Source organism: Malaya genurostris, chromosome 2 (genome assembly GCF_030247185.1).
Source record: "Malaya genurostris strain Urasoe2022 chromosome 2, Malgen_1.1, whole genome shotgun sequence".
NCBI classification, from domain to species: domain Eukaryota; kingdom Metazoa; phylum Arthropoda; class Insecta; order Diptera; family Culicidae; genus Malaya; species Malaya genurostris.
Genome location: NC_080571.1, coordinates 322,616,775 through 322,636,679, shown reverse-complemented (window position 1 = coordinate 322,636,679; position 19,905 = coordinate 322,616,775). Strand labels below are relative to the sequence as shown.

General features: G+C 36.7%; 3 protein-coding genes across 3 annotated transcripts in view; all 3 read right to left on the bottom strand.

The window, feature by feature from the left end:
- Window positions 1-9,553: 9,553 nt before the first annotated feature.
- On the bottom strand, window positions 9,554-11,488 carry LOC131429319 (uncharacterized). The gene is made up of 5 exons (XM_058593384.1): window positions 11,463-11,488; window positions 10,664-11,409; window positions 10,330-10,600; window positions 9,800-10,277; window positions 9,554-9,658 (listed from the first exon to the last, which is right to left on the bottom strand). The coding sequence occupies exons 1-5, from the start codon at window positions 11,486-11,488 to the stop codon at window positions 9,554-9,556; spliced, it is 1,626 nt and encodes a 541-aa protein (XP_058449367.1).
- Window positions 11,489-11,559: 71 nt separating this feature from the next.
- On the bottom strand, window positions 11,560-12,413 carry LOC131431337 (uncharacterized). The gene is made up of 3 exons (XM_058596989.1): window positions 11,973-12,413; window positions 11,780-11,914; window positions 11,560-11,720 (listed from the first exon to the last, which is right to left on the bottom strand). The coding sequence occupies exons 1-3, from the start codon at window positions 12,175-12,177 to the stop codon at window positions 11,620-11,622; spliced, it is 441 nt and encodes a 146-aa protein (XP_058452972.1). The 5' UTR covers window positions 12,178-12,413; the 3' UTR covers window positions 11,560-11,619.
- Window positions 12,414-15,137: 2,724 nt separating this feature from the next.
- LOC131431338 (ejaculatory bulb-specific protein 3-like) overlaps window positions 15,138-19,905 on the bottom strand; it is a 42,968-nt gene continuing 38,200 nt past the window's right edge. The window contains exon 3 of the mRNA XM_058596990.1: window positions 15,138-15,539. Within this exon, the coding sequence (XP_058452973.1) occupies window positions 15,355-15,539 (185 nt within the window). The 3' untranslated portion in view covers window positions 15,138-15,354. The remainder of the gene's footprint in view (window positions 15,540-19,905) is intronic.

The window sequence follows — 19,905 nt, the reverse complement described above, 5'->3', positions numbered from 1 at the left end:
AATTGTTGCTTCGCCCGGTGCAGAGTATGGATAACACTCATCATGCCATTTTTTTGTATCGGTGGCACTTTTCTCATCAAAAAGTAATGTTTCATCAACACACGAAATTCCTTTTTTTCCATTTTTTTCACAATAACAAAAGTAGCTTCACTCAAAATGCAATATCTCACAAACTAATAATCAGACAGCTGTCAAATTTATACACGTATCGTTTGAAGGTTGGTACTAACTGAAAATGGTATGGATTTAATTCTAGTGGCGCCCTCTCATAGAAACGATACGAACTTTTCAGCCGATCTGTTAACTTTTACGTAAGTTATAGAGGTTACGAAGCGTTATATGCGTTACTTGCTAGTAAATTATAGACGTTAAAAAGCGTTACATGCGTTACTTTTGCGTAAGTTATAAGCGTTACATACGTTATTTTTTTGAAAGTTATAGGCGTTACGCAGCATTTCATGCGACACTTTTTTATAAGTTATAGACGTTACGATGTGTTTCATGCGTTACTTATTGATTTGCTATAGGCGTTAAAAAGCGTTACATATGTTACTTTTTGATAAAAAATAGGCGTTACGATGCGTTACTTTTTTGTAAGTTGTAGGCAATAAGAAGCGTTACATGAGCTACTTTTTAGTTTGTTATAGGCGTTACATGCGTTACTTTTTAGTTTGTTATCAGCGTTGCATGCGTTACTTTTTTGTAAGTTATAGGCGTTACGAAGCGTTACATGCGTTATTTTTTAGTTTGTTATAGGCGTTATGAAGCGTTACTACGTTACTTTTAAATTTGTCATAGGTGTTACAAAGTGTTACTTTTTTGTATGTTATAGATGTTACGAAGCGTTGTATGCGTAACTTATTGATTTGTTATAGGCGTTAGAAAGTGTTATTTACGTTACTTTTTGGTAAGTTATAGACGTTACGATGCGCTACATTCGTTATTTTTTTGTAAGTTAAAGACGTTACGAAACGTTATCTCCGTTACTTTTTTGTAAGTTATAGGCGTTACGAAGCGTTACATGCGTTACTTTTTTGTAAATTATAGGCGGTAAGAAGCGTTGCATTCGTTACTTTTTTGTGAATTACAGGCGTTGTGTTACTTGTGCTGTAAGTTATAGGCGTTATGAAACGTTTCATGCGTTAATGTTGGTATGTTATAAGCATTACGAAGCGTTACATGCGTCACTTCTAGTAAGTTTTCTCCATTCCATATAACTATTTGAAATTTTCAACACTCTTTATCCTGTTACTGTGCAACTTGAAGTCAGATTAGAATGCTTATGTAATTCAGCCCACCCATCTTTGAGAAAAGTGATTAAATAATTTTAAATGTAAACTGTAGAACTTTTTATGGAATCAGAAGACTTTTCACTTGAATCGAAGTTTGTGAAAATTGGTCATCTGCAAGAAAATTTACTGACAAAAACGTTACGAACAAATAGATACAGATTGTCATTTTGCGTACTCGGCGAACTAAGTCGAATTATATATATATATATACATACAAAACTAATAAAGTTTATCCATCCAGTGAATTATATTTTACTAAATGGAACGGCAAGTCACACAGAGCTACATGTGCCGAAATAATTTATGTGTATTAACTGTAATAAAATAATATAGTAAATTTTTTGCTACATGCACTTTTCCAGTATTTTAATCTTTTGAGTATTCTGACAGCAAACACGAGTAAACACAAGAGGATATATTTCTGTCAGAGAAGGGCAAGTGCTGGGCAAATAACTATATCAAAATGGCAACCCTGTACGAAGTTCAACAAAAGGGATTTCATTATCGTTCAAGTTGGATTGTTGCGATCCCATATTGAATGAATGGTTCATCGTGGGACCTGCATTGAATTGAATTTGTTGTGACTGCAACAGGATTGTGGTAACTTTTCTTACACTGAACAAAAAAAGAAGTTTTATGAGCTCACTTTAAAAATTATAAAGGAAAGTAATCCAGAAGAATATTCAGATAGTATTTTACAAATAATCGAGTAATCTAGAAGTAATCAATATTTCGAAGGAATAAATCCTTACGAACTGTAAATAATCGTAGTTATCAATTCCGAGACTGGTAAGTAATCCAAGCTGCAAAACCTTGCAACTACTGTAATGAGTAGTACTCTAAGTGAGCTTCAAGTAATGCGGATTTTTTCTTCAAAATGGAAGTTGACAGAAGCATTTTATGTCAATGTCATGACAAATTCCCAAATGACCTATCTGATCCAACATGAAACCTTAACAATTGCCATCATTTGAGATGAATCCTTTTGAGCTGTTGCCAACAAAGTCAACAAAGTTTTGAGTCCAATAAATATTTAAAAACAGCACTATTTTAGTTCAGATTTATTTTGAATAAATGGCAAAGTTCCTGCAAGGCAAATTTTTTTATTGTATTGTAGATTAATCAAATCGTCAAAATAAATTTATACTAAGCATTGTTATTTCAAACGTCTAAGCTGACCATGTATTTTAAAATCAAAATCAATGTATGTGTGAGCGTGTGCAACATTTACGTACCTATTTATCTCTCTTTGTTAGTTGCAGTAGACACAACAAACACAAACACCAACTTCCACGGGTAGTTTCTCTAGAATAATAAGTATACCTATGCGTTTACATTTTTTCAACGACCTTACCTGTTCTCCATGATATAAAAACCTGTCATGTTTCTACGGTGTCATCAGTTAATGGTCAGTCAAACATCCAAGAAGAGAAAGCATTGAAATTCGCCAACAAACGAATTGGTAAGTATACAAGATTGAACGTATAATATCATTAGATATTGTAACTCAAATTCGAATTATTTTAACAGTGTAATAACGTCACCATGACAACACCAACTCGGAGCATAGAAAATAGATTACTACTCCTGGACGGTATGCCAGTGGATACTGATCCAACATAGTTCCGCATATCCACTGGCTTGCGGCCGTATGATGACTACTTCTTGAGGAATTCTTATTCTCATCGTGTAAGTGATTTGGATTTCACTAATCTTAAGCATAGCTACTTCGTGATTAAGGAAGAATGTCCATATCCGTCCGGCAGTTATGATATGTGTAATTTGAATCTAATTGTTTAGAAAATGAATAAATAAATAAAATATCATTGGTCTAGTAAGAAAAGGCTTCTCGCTTTATGTGACATCGTTCATTTGCCTGACTGAACTGTCAGTAGCTGAACTCATTGTTGTAATAGTCTTGAAGTGCTCGCCTGAAGTGGAATCCCTCACCGTAAGCATCTATTCTTCTGTCATTCTATCCCACTTTGAGGGCGCACTTCGTTAGCTTCCTGTTTGCATTGCTTTCAACGAACCAGAAGAGCACTAATCACTGCAGTCAGAAACATGTACCAACCGGTGAAATTCCTTACCGGAAATCGATTCCACTACCGAAGCAACGTACCATTCTACCGGTTAGTGTCATAGCAGCAGCAAGTGTCACCCAGAAGCCAATTCCCTCAAGCATCATGAAAATGGAATATTTTCCGCATCTGAATTTATTCGGTTTGTCCCTAACTTGTACAGCATGGCAAACAGTCTTCCCTTCCACAAGAAAATCCTCGCCTCGAGCAGGAGCTGTCGGTTTCCGCATTGCACCGACTTGAATTTGAAGTGAAGATGCACTTGAACCCATGGCTGGAGGGCAATTTATACGTTGCCAAGCATAAGGAGCAGTCTTGCCGGGCATATTCCGAGCTGTTGGGTAGTTGAAAAAGGAAAATAAACCCAATCACGAATAAATGGTTCTGTCACTGCACCGAACTTGGGGGGGGATCACAGTGGGAATTGGGCTTTTTCGCAAACACGTTCGAAAATTCCCGGTCCCGGTGAATTGAAAGTTTTTGAAACGAAATTGGACTCTGCTTTCAAACAGACAATATCGATTCTATTTGAATGTAGTGATTTTTTTTAGAGCAACTGAAAAGGTCTAATTTAAACAGGCTAATTCGGAAGCGAAGAAAAGAAGTTATAAGTGGCAGTGGCTCCCGTACAAATTCTAGTCTGTACCATTTATCTTGAAACAATAAAGTTATTACAATCTCAGTTCAACGCGTATTGATTCAAAGGTGGGAATCAACCGTGGTGTCAAGTTTCACTTAAACATACCCCTCGCCATGGGTGCAACGGGAGTTTTTTGTTTTGCTCGTCCAAGCGATCTCTTCGGAATTTGAGTTCAGCCTTTTTTGCTCACTATACCAACGATGGAGGTGGAAAATTTTATTTTGCCCCGGGAGTCAAACACACATTCTATCACAATGTCACTTGATTCAAAAGGTTCAAAGTGATATCCGGTAAGAAAAACGGAGTTGCGCGTTCCGAATAAAATACATTCGGCAAGTAAGACGTTTGAGGTTCATGAAATATTTTCATGAGCGAAGAGCTATTGTTCATGGTTAGGATCCTTTCGATCATAAATAATGAAAAAATTGCCATGATTTCACGAGAGTATGAAACGATTGGTATCATGATTTTTTAATCACAACAACGACCGTGTATTCAATTCTCTCTGAATTGCGACACTCATACTTTCAGTAATGGATGAACCGTTTTTCAAAAACTTGAAATACCGCTTTTGAAGTTTAGCATTGAAAATGCACGTATCAACATACTGTTTTAGCGAATTTTATTTCATTACTTTTTTAACCAATTAATATATACAGTTAATATTCTATATTATATGTTTTTGGAATTTTTTTTCATAAATACGTTTATTTCATAGGCAATATACATATTTTGTACATGATCTTATTTTGTACATGATCATATAACTATCTCAGGTTTGTTTGTAACTGTTCATTACTTTTATTCAATATAAGATAGCTTGCTATTGGTTAAACTCAAGGAAGAGAAAGGAGTCTAACATAAAATAAAATTTTAATTAGAACTCCAATGGACTTAATAAAATGATAAAGAAGTTTCATGTAAGGAAGGTTATGACAAGCAATAATGTCGCGAACTGGGACATTGGATAATCTACCTTGTGTACGCAAGGAATTTATTAGTTGAGATCTTACATCACGATACTCCACGCATGTCCAAACAACATGGTCAATATTGCGGTAACCTTCGCCACAAGCACAATGATTAGTCTCGGAAAGTCCAATTCGAAGGAGATGTGCATCTAACGTGTAGTGACTGGACATTAGTCTGGACATCACACGAATGAAATCTCTACTCACATCCAGTCCCCTGAACCATGCCTTTGTCGATATTTTGGGAATAATTGAGTGCATCCACCGACCCAGATCATCTTTATCCCAAGAAGCTTGCCAGCTGGCAAGTGTTCTTTGGCGAGACGCGTTATAGAATTCGTTGAAAGCAATCGGTCTCTCATAAGTTTCACCCTCAATAGCACCACGTTTGACTAAAATATCGGCTCTTTCATTACGTGGAATGGAGCAATGAGCCGGAACCCAAACTATTGTGATTTGATAATTATTATTCAATATGACGTTCAGGCACTGTTTTATTTTGCCCAAGAAAAAAGGTTCATTTTTGCCAGCGTTTGAGCGAATAGCTTCAATTGCATTCAAACTACCTGTGAAAAGAAAATAATGGTTTGGAGATAATGTGACGATTACACTCAAACTATAATGAACTGCTGCTAACTCTGCTATATAAACAGATGAAGGTTCTTGAAGCTTAAATGAGACCGAAACATTATTGTTGAATATACCAAACCCAGTAGCCTCTTCAATTCGTGATCCGTCCGTGTAAAATATTTTCTCAGAGCCAATGCCTTAACTTACTTGTAAATATTTTTAGGATTTCCATCGAGCGTAGGTGTTCCGGGATTCTACGCACTTCACGGTGCATGGAGTTGTTGAGTTGAGCCAGGGACATTTAGGAGGCTGACACGGATAGGAATATATCTTGAAGGGTTGATTTTCTGTGACATATGGATAAAATATACTGTCATGAATCTTGTTTAAGATTGAAGCTCAACTAGCCTTTCGAAGTTATTAATAACCAGGGGATTCAGCACCTCACATCTTATTAGCAGTCGCGATGAAAGCTCCCAAAACGATCTTTCAATCGAAGAACTCCCGCCAGAACTTCAAGAGTCATTGTATGTGTCGAATGCATGCAGCCTAAGGCAATTCGCAAACAACGATACTGAATTCGCTCAAGTTTGATAATATGAGAGTTTGCAGCGGAACGAAAGCAAACGAATCCATATTCCATCACTGAAAGTATCGTTGTCTGATAAAATTTTATTAGATCTTGCAGATGAGCACCCCACCAAGATCCTGTTATTGTTCGAAGAAAATTTACTCTTTGTTGGCATTTTCGTTATCAGAAACCTAATGTGTCCTCCCCACGTGCATTTGGAATCAAACCACACCCCAAGGTATTTGAAAGTCAAAACCTGTTGGATCATTCTTCCCATATGAAGCTGAAGTTGCGCGGGATCATGCTTTCTTGAAAAGACGACCAACTCTGTTTTCTCCGCAGAGAATTCGATACTCAGATGAACAGCTCAAACGGACAAGTTATCTAAGGTATCTTGCAATGGTTTTTGTAGATCAATAGCTTTAGGTCCAGTAACTGAAACTACGCCATCATCTGCCAATTGTCTTAGTGTACATGGGGTTACCAGACAGCTGTCAATGTCATTCACGTAAAAATCATAAAGGAGCGGACTGAGGCATGAGCCTTGCGGTAGACCCATGTAGCTAATTCTGAATGTTTCCAAATCGCCATGTGAAAAATACATGCATTTCTCTGACAAAAGGTTGTGCAAATAATTATTTATAATCGCTGGAAGTCCATGTTAATGGAGCTTGTCTGAAAGAACATCAATAGTGTAAACTGACTTTTGATAGAAGCTTTTGAAATTCTAAATATTAGCTTGGGTTAAAGAGGGATTTTCTACCTGGAAACATTGATCACAGCGAATATAGCGTCATTCCTAAAGTCAAAATGAAATTCTCGAGCTATTGGCAACCTCAGTATTATTAGAAATTATGAACGAAATAAGAAGCTGAACATTTTTCGGATGAAAATGCGAATGTGTTCTGTGGTCCTTAGAATCGTGTCTGAAAATTTCACAGCGAAAGAATATTTCATTGTATTTTTTTGAACTCCTGTTACGAAATGAAAAACTTTATTAAGTCTCGTCCAAGAAGTTTTTGAAAAATATAAATTATCGATTTCTAAACTGAGGAGTCAACCTCGGGCTTTATTTGACCACTGTAACGCACAAAATTTAAATCTTGTTGTTCAAAATTCAATTGAAAGAGTTTTATTAGCAAGAAAATTTTTTGGAACGATAGAGGAATCAATAAATTTTGTCAGAGATTCATCGAAACGTGTTGCACAATTTCAGGAGTTGCAAATTGATGTAAAAATTAAGCAAGGCAGCGACCTTCCTGGTCTTGCAGCTTATTGGTCGACCAGGTACCTATAAAATCAATTGATTGATGTTTAAGGTTTGTCTACATTTTTGTTTTTATTAAACAGGTGGGTGGTTCGAATAAAACCTCTGAAAACTGCTAATGCAAACTATACACAATTGATGCAGTTCTACATTTGAGGAAATTTGGCACAAGAGCATTCAGGCTGCTACTGACCTTGAATTATGTGAGCTTAAAATTCCGCGTCGTCGTAAAATTCAAAACGTTAGAAAGTCAAAGAACTTTGAATTTGGAAAACCGATAGATTTTTTCAGAAAATCTAACTCTGGAGTTTTTGATCAATTGATGTTGTCACTTAAAAGTCAATTCGAAAATGACTCTGCGCGATTTTTTAAACTGTTGGAAAGATTGGCAGTTGGTCAACGAGCAGATGAACAGGTAACTAGTCTGAGGAGAGTTGTAGATATCTTATAAAATATAAATGGATAAGAGGTCTTGATCCAGATTTTGTGCGTTTCGTTTGTCTACTTGTTACAGTACCAGGGTTATCTTGTTCTAATGAACGAAGTTTTTCTATTCTTCGCAGGTTAAAAACGTATTTAAGAACAACAATAGCCCTTATTACCGTTATCATTTCCACTTTCACTTCCACTTTCACTTCACTCACATAAAGCTTGCTTCAGATAGAATTGGAACAAAGACAATTACCTATATTTCAGTTATTTATTATTCCTTGCAAAATCTTTTTTTATACAAATGTAGCGTTTTCTTCACACTTTTAAAAAAAAAATACGGATAAAATTATTCGTCACGATTTCGAAGGAATTCTCGAATTTTTCCTGTAACACGGCTCATTAGGCAGCGCACACCTTCTTCGTCCATCGTTTTAGCTATCTTACTCCACCAGGTCATCATCTGATTGATGTCTTTGACAACCTTTCCCTTTGCCTTGAGTCTCCTATTCATGATTGCCCAGTATTTCTCAATCGGGCGGAACTGGGGGCAGTTGGATGGGTTAAGGTTTTTCGGAACAAACTGGACCTCTTTCTCTGCATACCATTCTTGAACGACTTTGCTGTAATGACAGCTTGCCAAATCTGGCCAACACATTACGGGATGGTCGTGGGATCGAATGAACGGCAAAATTCGTTATTGGAGACACTCTTTTTGGTATAGTTCCGATGTCATTGTCTTATTTGTAACGAACACTTTCGTTTTTTTGCAACAGCTGCAAATGCCCTGCCAAATCATAAATTTTCTTGCAAATTTGTCGGCAAAAACAAATTTAAATTTGGCTGGAACATCCCCTGAGCCGTTGCCAAGTAAAATTTTTGACCTTGGATTTGCCGAAGTCAGTCTTGACCAAGGGGGAGTCGCTCAACACAAACAATGTTGTGCCTCTAAAAAAATACGTGTTATACTTTGAGCCTAAGTGTGCCACTCTGTGCCCCTATAAAAAACGAAAAAAATGGAAACACTGTTTTGACACCGCTAGTTTATGTCAAGATATTGAAACAGGAGTTTGATTACAATAATTGGAATATCAGAAGATGCTGCCTCTCGTTCTTGGCTCAAACCATGAATGCGTTCTTGAGAAACTTGATATGATTTTTCTCAGCTCCGGGTTATCATGTAGACTACAAGACTGATATAAACTGAATTCTGATTTCAATGAACCTGGCTTAAAATCGTTTCGGATTCAGCATGCATCTTTCAAAATCACCTTCGAGCAAGTAAAGCACCTGCGGAAGCCCGCCGCCGTCGATCGATTCAGTTAGTCTGGATCACAGTGATTCAACATACCTGTGTCAAACTGACACAATAAAAAAAAACGAATTCGAGAAGTTTTGAACTGTTCATATTCTTTTATTCAAGTTTAGTGGAAAAATTTTTAACTGCATGGAAGTTTTAATAAGTTGATTTCATTGCAATCAATTGAAAATAATATTTCGGAGTTGTTTTTTAAATATTATACGTCTCTAAGTCAACATTACAATCGCGACATATTTGAACATGTTTTTGGTGCTTTAACAATGCTATGAAAACGTTTCAATCTATCGTTAAGCCTTTTCAATCGCCCAGATGTCAACGTCCAAAGCATTTTAGATTTTTTTATATGGAAAATACCCCCAGTGACTTTTCTTATTCTGAAAATATTCTTTTTACTAGTTGTTTGACAAGTATTCAGAACGATTTCTCCTCCAGTGTCGCCGAATACATTTCTTGAGCATTCAACAATACCATGACTTCTGCTGAATTCAGGATGTTCGCTTCGATCAGAATATGCAACTGCAAATAAGTCATATGAAATACTGTTTTTCATCGAAATCGATATACTACTTTCTGAACACTTTTCGCGAATCTCATTCAAACTAACACACTTGGATTAGATTCTCGTAATATGATACTGTTCGTAAAGTTAATTTTTACCAGGTCGAACCCTACGGAAATGAGAAGTTCGATCGCTATTTGCTCTGCTTTGCTGATTGCTTCTTTTATCTGGTCATCATCTGGAAGGTCATATGAAGTAGATGCCATAGCTCTAGAGACTTGCTTTTTTATGCTTGGAAAAACTAATGCATTTTTCCTTCGATTCGCTATCAGTAACTTCATTTGCACACGCTGCATTCGTTGTTCTACATCCTTCATTGTAAAGTTTACAGCAGTATGGTTCATAGTGGTCATTGAACGAAGCTCGTGAAATAAAGCCTCACATGGTTGACTGGACAAATTTTGTACAATGAATTGTTCGTGAGCATTATTTTTACGACAATTTATCAAGAAATGAACAAGTCCATGGGCATTCAATTCTAAACACCAGTATACATTCGAAGTTATGCATTGTTTAATGCTATTAGATGCATCCAAACATTGCCACCGCCAAGCACGAAGAAAAAATAACGCTGTCCTGTGATTTGAAACTATTTCATAAATCATTTTTTCAAGAATAGTGATCATACCATATCGTGCATATTCGCTCATTTGGTGACAGTTCTTCTTCAGAAAAAGAAATATATATCATTCGCATTATCTTCAAATACACAACTGTACCCATGCTCTCAGGGACTACTTCAAGAAGATGTTCAATTAAGTTTGGAGACATCATTTTTAAAGTTGGGTCAAATTTCATTTTATCTGCTGGATTCAAGTCAGATGGGTTCATTTTATGTATCACCTTGTCACCTTGCTCTATCATTTTTCTTATTATATTTGAAGATACGGCGTAAGTTCCTGAAAAATTAGGAAATGTGATTTGGAACTAGAACCGCAAGTCAATAAATAAAATATTTTTACCTAGAAGCATTTGTTTTTTTGGATTGACTAGTGAGTGGCGAAGTTTGTTAACTAAATGGACTGTATCTTGTATGCAAACCACGCTATCGTTCATGTTTGCTATGAAATACCTTCCATATAATTTACTTGAATCCGGATGAGGAAGACTTGTTTTTTCCTTCATTGCACGCAGAAGACGTGGATCACCATCAGATGCGTGACTAATTACTTTTATTCCAGCATTTTTCATGTTATTTTCTACGTATTTCCATCGACGTTTGATGTTTTCATGAGTAAACTTATTATCACTGCACATATATAAAACACAGAAAGACGAAGCACCAACGACCCTCGGTGTGGCCATTATAACATAAAGATACTCGCCAACTGGATACTTTTCAAGATCTTGTATCATTTTTTCAGCTGTGTGAGCCCTAAAACATTCACGAATGGGCATTCCATTGCTAGTGAATGGTGCAACTAGCCCTCGAACGGAATCAGTTCGTAGGGAATATTCAGGGTTAGGGGAAATAGCTGTTCCATCTTCACTTAACGCTACTACTTTGGGAAAGTTGTGCGCATCTAAATATTTGAGGAGTGCATTTATCATAAGAACACCTTCTTGTGTTTCATTCGTGTGTCTACTAATATGCCTTTGAACAGATTTAATACTGGGAAGCCGCATATTGGCTCGTTTGAATGAATAGGAACTTTTACCGGAAGTTAAAAACAAATATGCTGCTATATCAAGTTCGTACTGAGTGTATCTAACACCATAAGTTTGTTGTAGCTTGGAGCGATTATTGATATTGATTTGAGCGTTAAGTAAAGGTATCTTCGACTCATCATACCTACGAAGGATTTCTACGTTCTCACTGAAACACGAAAATGATTTATTTGAAAATTATGTGGTTTCTACAAGGTTTCTATTTGATAGAAATAAAAGGAGAATCAAATGTTTTTGTTTATAAAAATCATTACGTGGATTTTCTAGGAACCTCCTTCGTCGACTGTTTACTTTCCGCTTTTGAAAACGTTAGTTCTGTGCAAGGTTCTGTTTTGTGATCATTGAAAATATCTAAAATAGAATGGTATAGGTTTGTCAGTAATAATTAAACGACCAGTGAAAATCATTACCACAACCATCATCAAGTATTTCTTCATCTATGTATTCATCTACATGTATTTCACTCGATGCATTTACTGGTTCGTTATGTTCTGATATGTTTTCGGTATTTGTTCTTAAGGAACCCGATAGGACAAAACTTGATGCTGAAACAGAGATTGCTTTCAGTATACTTCAATGTTCAACACAACTTTGGAATGTTACCGTTTAATATTTGTGGTTCTTGAGAATTTATGGTTGAGTTGTTTTTCTTAATTGGCAGACTAGTCGAAAAATAGCTTGATTCTTGAGTAACGTTCAATACGTTCTTCCTGGAACATTTTCGAGTTGATGAAACAGGAATCCCAAGATGAATTGAGTTGGTATGTCGAGTGAAGTTGTAAATGTGCCAATTTCCTCGATCATCCATCGTGATCGAGAGATTTCTTTTCTTACCATTCTCTTGACAAAAGGGGCATATAACTTCTGCACGGAACTTTCCGTTGCCATTGGTAAAGATGCTGATTTTGATCTTTTTTAATTGATCCAGAAATTGATCGTAATTTGGATCATTGATTCCCCTAAAAGAAATTTATTTGATTTGTCAACTTCTGTTGACTTTTTGATTTTCGACTTTAAGAAATTGAAACTCACTGTGAAGCGAAATGCAGCAAAATTTTTTCATTTAATCTACTAAAGTGTTCATCCGCATCTATTTCATTGAGCGCTGTGCAAACGACTGGAGTGGATTTCTTTGCCTTAAGAAAATACTTGATTCCTTTTCTTTTCATTACTTCTGCTAAATCAAGTAAACATAACATTTCCCCTTTCAAAAATCGAAACTTTTCGGGATCATTTGCAAAAGTTGGACCATAAATATCAAGAAGAGGCAATCCGCCACTTGAAGCTTCCTCGCGTAAACTAGCGGCCATGGTTTGCATGTCCATTTCTATTTCACGAATTACTTCGCAGTTTAATTTGGCAAGGGACTGGCTACAGAGATTATTTTTCTTTAGAATATTCCGAATATGTATGTTAATTGGTCCATGTTCAGATTCCAACTGACTCCAAAAATAGGCCTGTAATGAAATCAAAAAATGTGATATACGGACTTTTTTTTTGACAAAATTTACCTCATCCATTGCAAATTCAACAGCAAGAAAAGAAAAAATGTCAATTCAATTATGTTTATTTTACCGTTGGCATAACAATGATAAGCAGTACAGGTAATGCGATGGAAACAGCCACTTGTCAAAAGTGAGCCTGTGTGTGCCGCAACTTGTGCAACTGAATAAAAACGAATGTGCCCATATTGAGAAATGCACTAATGCATCGTGTTAATGTGTGATTGGCACACTGTTCCAAGCGACCCGCCCCTTGGTCTTGACATAGGTTTCATCGCCCATCAGAAGACACCCGTCGAACTCCAATGGTCCAATTGGCTGTTTGCTAGCTTGATACGACTTTATTCCTTCCCGGAGTCGAGTTCTCCTCACGGTACTAATCGTCTTAATCGTCTTCAAAATCTTACCACACAGTTTCCGGTCGACAGTTCCTCTCCGACGATTGGCTTGAGGCTTCCTAATCGTCGTCAATGTTCCCTTATACCGTTTGGTAACGCGCCATCAGGTATTTCTGGGCAATTTCACCTAGCTGCAGACCACAAAGGATTTTAACATAACTGTGCAACATTTTTTGCCTTCTTTCAGCTTCCGTGTTGATTGTTTACAAAGCACAATCGATTTGCGGAATGTCAAAAATCATACGTGAAGCTGACAAAATTCCCGACACGTGGGCACCAAGAACTTCCAAATCCGTCCACCAGGAGCGCCACAATATGAGCAAAAGTTTGTTCCAATTCTAAATGAAGCAAGCTTTATCACTTCACTTGATTTTACCTATTACCAGTATCACGTTCAGTGAAGTAATCATTGTAGTGAAAACTATCATTTTTCCAACCAAATTTTGGTGATTTGATGTTCACAATAACAACAAGCTCATCTAAGTAATTACTTTTTTCTCTGAAGCGACTTTCGTGATAAAGACCTACATTCACTTCATTTGGTTTTCACCGTGAAGTGATACCGATAATAAAGTAAAAATCATTTCAATAATAAGGGCCAATGTTGCAAGACCGATTCAATAAAGTTGCTATTTAACATGTCTATCGCGACATAACCGACAAACTCAACTTTGTTAGATGACTTTATTTTGCGAAATGCACCTTTTCACTGTGTCTATATCCTGATCTTTTGTCTATATCCTGATGTTTTACACGATGTAATAAATCAATCACAAAACTACAAGTATATTCCTTCCCATTCATGAACAATAGCAAGGTTTGACAGCGCAGTGATGGTGGAAACTGGGATAGGTTTGGCATCGAACGAAAACGACATCAAATTCACACTGATGCCATACCTAACGGTTCTTTGAGCATGTTGCAACGAACAATCATCTTCTGCTCCAATAAAATAAAAACAAATAAGCCAATGGCACTCGAAAATATGAAGTTATTGAAAAACAATGGTTGCATTGCCAAATATCGAATGAAATGTGCACCAAATTGTACCAGTTGGCACAGCCTACATTGATGTTTCTTAGGTCACTCTGATGCCCGATATCCGGTTCGGGGAGTCAGAAAAGCAAAAAAAAAACCGCAATGCACGAATTTTGGTCCAAATGAAAGCTATTTTTCCCACAGAATGTTATTAATTGAGCTCGTTTGCAAGAAAAGTCGTTAGAGAACTCCATAGAAAAACAGTATTACTCCTACAGGTGGAAATTGCACGATTTTCTCTTGTTTGCAGATGTTTCATTTTTATGGGATTATCCGGCACGGTTTAAATTTTTGTTTGAGAAACACCTAGTACCGTAAATTGCTTCGACCTGGTCGGAGCATTTGATGAGTTGTGCCAATATCGTGGTGCTTAGCTGGCAGTTATCCAATTCGGCCTAACTCATTTCTGCGGCATGTGAAAACTTTACCACCCCAGATGCAATGTAGGAGTATGACAACATCACGAGCGAACTTAGTTCCGAATCATGTCCGCAACCATTCGGCGAAAACCCGCTACGTGTCATTGTTGTACATTCTGTGTCAGAATGTGTCATGCAGATGGGAATTGTACGGTTCGTTCGTCCTACATAATCTCATACACACATATGTATTGTGAATTCCAGAAATCCCACAACTCTACTGCTACAGTTGCATCTTTCTCCAATGTTTTTTACCCCTGACTTGAAATTGTGTAACGACGAGAAATTTTCCATAGTGCAATAGTAGAATGATATTCGCTGTCACATGTCTTTGCGGCTGTCGTGTCGGATGTGGCGGATGTGTCGTCATTATTCAGTCAGAATTTCACAACGAAATGACAAGTGCATTGCTTTTCACAGTTTTATATGTTCTCAAACCGGACGAATTTTATGGTATAATAAATATTACTGCATGATTCCTAGCCGACATTTTCTTACTGCTTGTACTAGATTTCAATTTAAAACATTTTATTAGTTACATTTAAAATACTGTCTCGAATGTGGTTCTTTTTTTTGTTGAAGTTTGACAAAGCTATCACATTTTTTTCTCTCTCGAAGTATCCAACTCTCATGCACCTCTACCCAGTTTTTCGACCTTGCTCTTGTAGATGCCTTCCGGGTCGTATTTTTCCAAAAGTTTCTTCCACTCTGCCGGTTTTTTCGTCTCCAGATGGTTGATGACTTTACGAGAGCTGGTCCGTTGTTTTTCGCTGCACTTTTCACAGCTGGTTTTCAGTGCATCCGGCAGCAATCCTGCGAGGGTTGAAAAGAGTAATTAATTAATATATTCTTTCGTGGTGTTGGTTAATATTGTAGAAAAATACTAGACTAAGTAATGTTTAAACGAGTAGCAAATAATTAGTTTTCAGTCGAGCATTCAAAAATTCCTTACGTCCGAATAAAATGTTGAATAAAACGCTTTAAATATCTGGATTCTTTTTCAAAGCTTTTCTCTCGCATCAAATATTCTGGCATCCTAAGCACATGATGATATTCAAACATTTCCCTAGACACGGGGAAAAAAGCGAGTAATATCGTTGAGTGTTCAAACATGGAATATAGCCGACGTGGATTGAAAAAAAAAGTCAAGAAGACACACTGAGTAAACGCAATCGCACGAGCATATGTTGCGAACTCATTTCCCCGAAGGACACCCGTTGTTGGATAAAATGAGTCCCTGCATAAATCGGTCCCGTCCCTTTCGGCATAATATTTACACTTTAGAATTCAGGGACGGTATCAAGAGGTGCTTTCCGACTGAGAATAAACTGTAAAAAGAAGCTTTCAGACATCTCAATTTAATCGGTTCGACAAAAATCAACTCCGTTCGAGCGCGCTGATGCTGAAGGGTGCCATTTAACGTTGGCAATCGCAGGGTCGTGCTGGAATAAAGACGAAGTCAAATTTCGATCGACTATAACAAGCATTGGAACATAGACAAACCGACTCATCATAATTGAAAGAAAAGAAATTTGGTTTTCCGATATTCAACTGAAAACGTTGAAATTAGATAATAGATTTTCAAACTTATATCTGATTGTCTTCTATTAAAATGCCGTTCAGTTCGCGTCGTCTTCAAAACTGAAATTACCACTATGTTATTGCTTCAATGAAGGCTTCTGAGCCGTCGAATATTCTACGGAACAATGTTCCACGTTTCACGTAGGTAGAATCATCGGTAATTAATTTTGGGGCATGATGATGGTGATTATCACTGACTAAGTTTTAATGCTTCTTTTGTTTCGTTGACACAGACAGCCCCTTGAGTAGAGTTGGCAGTGAACGTAAAATAAAGGCATAATACCGAATGATGTTTTACTTGTTTCAACCCCGCAACGAAAACTATTTGCTTTAGAATAACTCTGTGTTTGAATTTGCATAATTTTAATTCTTCATATCAAAATATGTCTCATGGATGGAATAGAAATTCCACAAGAACCGAATATCGAGTGATAAAACCTTCAAAGAAGCAGCTCTCGTAAAGTCATCAACCATCTTGTGAAATTCTTTAAGCGTATGCGGTTTTAATTTGTTTTGCACGGAAAACAATTTTACCTACTGTACTTCATATAGACAAAAGGCTTGGAAAGTGTCTAATCGAATGATCAGATGAACCGGTGCACAGTGGGGTAAAAACGATCAAAAACGCGACTTTGCTAAAAATTTTTATAAAAACCTATTTTAATCCACCTAGTGGTGTAATGAAGCCTTTCTCATATTACTTATTACATCATAAATATAACCGTGAAATTCGCAAAAACAACTGTTTATTGAATAGGAATAGGATAATTTGTTCGGATCTAATCTCACAAACTCTATAAATCCTGTTTAACCTGTAGTTCCGGAACCGAAAGTAGTATCCACAACAAATTAAGGAATTCCGTATGAAACTGTAAGACTTTTCTTTTGAACCTATAAGTTTGTGAAAATCTATTTGGCCATCTCCAAGAAAAGTGAGTGAGATCCTTTTTGCAGTTTCTAATCACTATTTCCAATTCTCCCGAAACCGGATTCAGATGAACGGAATAGCCGAAGTTGGTTCGTTTGCTACCAACAAATATGACCTACAAATTGGAACAGTTTTGAACGTAGTTAAACTTATACTTACTATCTCATGCTCTATTTCGTTTAAACCAATTAAACTAAATCTAACGAAACGAACCTGCATTTCTGTTACTACTGCGTGCTAAACAGCATGAATCAGCAGCATGAAACATGTAGTAGGATTGTTATTATTATTATTTACATCACTACACAACGTGTACGAAATAGAACAAAGCACGCCTTGTTCGTTTTGTTTTCTTCTTCTTTCGGTGTTGTACATATTGTCACTCTATATGGCGATTTGAAAACTCATCACCCTGTAACTGCGGAACCGGAAGTAGGAACCGGATGAAATTTCACAGTAGGTTTAAAGACAGTATGAACTTTAATTCAAATCCAGATTTGTGAAAATCGGTTCAAGCATTGCAGAGAAATCGAAGTGAATTTAGTTTTAGGAGTTTTTCTTCTCCACTTTCGGTGCTCTCGGAACAGGAAAAGAGGGGACCAGTAGTGCCGAATTAAATTTTTATGCCCACAAACTAACAAGCTCTGCGAACTAGAAGAATTTATCAGACAGTTTTATGGGATTTGTACCTGTTTTTAATCATCGTTCGTGGAAAAATACTAATAAAATTGGTAATTTTCCACTTATCTCGCTTTAGTTCCGGAACCGGAAGTCGGATCCAGATAAAATGTTCCACAAATTTTTAGGGTATTATAAGACCTTTCATTTGAATCTAAGTTTGCGAAAATCGGTTGAGTTTTTCCAGATATAATTGAGTGTAAACTTTTTCTCAAATTTTCACATATTACCATAACTCCGGAACCACATTCAAACGAAATTCAATAGCAAGCTATGGGACCATAATACCTTTTATTTGAATCTTAGTTTGTGAAAATCGGTTCAGCCATCTCTGAAAAAAGTGAGTGCATATTTTATTCACTTTTTTGGTACATATCATCCTATATCTCCGGAACCGGAAGTCGGATCGGAATGAAATTCAATAGCAGGCTATGGGACTATGAGACCTTTCATTTGAATCTTTGTTTGTGAAAATTGGTTTGGCCATCTCTGAGAAAAGTGAGTGCATATTTTTGTTACACACACACACACACAGACATTTGCTCAGTTCGTCGAGCTGAGTCGAATGGTATATGACATTCGGCCCTCCGGGCCTCTTTTAAAAAGTCGATTTTTACAGTGATTGCATAGCCTTTCTATATGAGAAAGGCAAAACCTAAAGTTAGTATTTCCTATGAAACAATTACCGTAGAATCGATTGATGATAGTAAGAATATCCGCAAAATTCACTGTCATGCCTGTTATTTCCCCAATTTCTCTATTTCTGACTTTACTTTGAAGACTAACTGTGAAACTCTGAAAATAAAATGAATTCAACTAATCGGACGGTACTTCTAACATGTTCAAAAGTTCGATAAAAAGATTGTTTTAAATAAAAACGACCGCAAATAACTGTACTCAGTTTTACCCCAAATCCTCTTCTTCCATGAATTTACAGAAAATTCTACTGATCGGTGTTTGGACCATAATTGTTAAACAAGACAGTTATTGTTTCACTTATAACCTTAAAAAATAGTTAACAGATAGTTTCCATGGCATCGAGCTACATCATTTTACTTCAATTTTCCCACAAACATATTTTTGCCTTTCTCTATAGAAAGGTATTAGAATTGCTAGAAAAACCGACTTTCGAACGGAGCCTCGGAGACCCATAATGTTATATACCATTCGACTCAGCTCGATGAGATAGGAAAATGTCTGTGTGTGTGAACTTTTCGAAGATATTCGAACGCGCTCAATTTTCTCAGAGATGGCTCAACCGATTTTAACAAACTTAGGCTCGTTTGAAAGCTACTGTCGGGCCATTGATCGAGTTCGAAGATCAAATGGCTGTGAGTTTTGGTTCCGGAGATATGATTGTATAAGTGACGTAACCGACAAAAAGCGTTGTATTTGAACGCGCTCAATTTTCTCAGAGATGGCTGATCCGATTTTAACAAACTTGGGCTCGTTTGAAAGCTACTGTCGGACCGTTGATCAAGTTCGAAGATCAAATGGTTGTGACTTTTGGTTCCTGATATATGATGGTATAAGTGACGTAACCGACAAAACACGTTGATTTTTACCGCTCTTATATATATAAGGGTGCCCAAATTTTGGGATCAACTCAATTTTCGTAAAGCTCTAGTGCTCAAAAGTTTAAGCTTCTTGGAAAAAGTCTTCATGCAAAATTTGACCTAAATCGGACATGCTTAAGGGGTGCTGCCCGGTGGTAAAGGTTTGGCAATTTTCGATCTTGAAAAAGCACCATAGGGGGGAGTACATGAAATTTCCAAAATCGAAAATTTTTTTTGATGCCAAAACTCTTAAAACTGCATAAAACATCGAAATTTAGTGTCATCTCAAAAAAAAATTTTTTTGAAAAAATCAACTTTCTGGGACTTAGAAAAATTTTCATATTTTTTCTAAGTCCCAAAAAGTCGATTTTTTCAAAAAAATTTTTTTTCGAGATAGTGTCATCTCGACGTTTCATGCAATTCTAAGCCTTTTGGC

Bases quoted from the DNA above. Each gene is read 5' to 3' on its own strand.
- LOC131429319 (XM_058593384.1), bottom strand. From the start codon at position 11,488: ATGAGTCGAAGATACCTTTACTTAAC. The intron at 11,410-11,462 runs GCTCAAATCAAT...TTATGGTGTTAG, and splicing joins CGAAGATACCTTTACTTAAC to ATACACTCAGTACGAACTTG. The intron at 9,659-9,799 runs GTAAAAATTAAC...ACTTATTTGCAG, and splicing joins TTTCCGTAGGGTTCGACCTG to TTGCATATTCTGATCGAAGC.
- LOC131431337 (XM_058596989.1), bottom strand. From the start codon at position 12,177: ATGGATGATCGAGGAAATTGGCACATTTACAACTTCACTCGACATACC. The intron at 11,915-11,972 runs GTAACATTCCAA...TCTCTGTTTCAG, and splicing joins AGAACCACAAATATTAAACG to CATCAAGTTTTGTCCTATCG. The intron at 11,721-11,779 runs GTAATGATTTTC...ATTCTATTTTAG, and splicing joins AATACTTGATGATGGTTGTG to ATATTTTCAATGATCACAAA.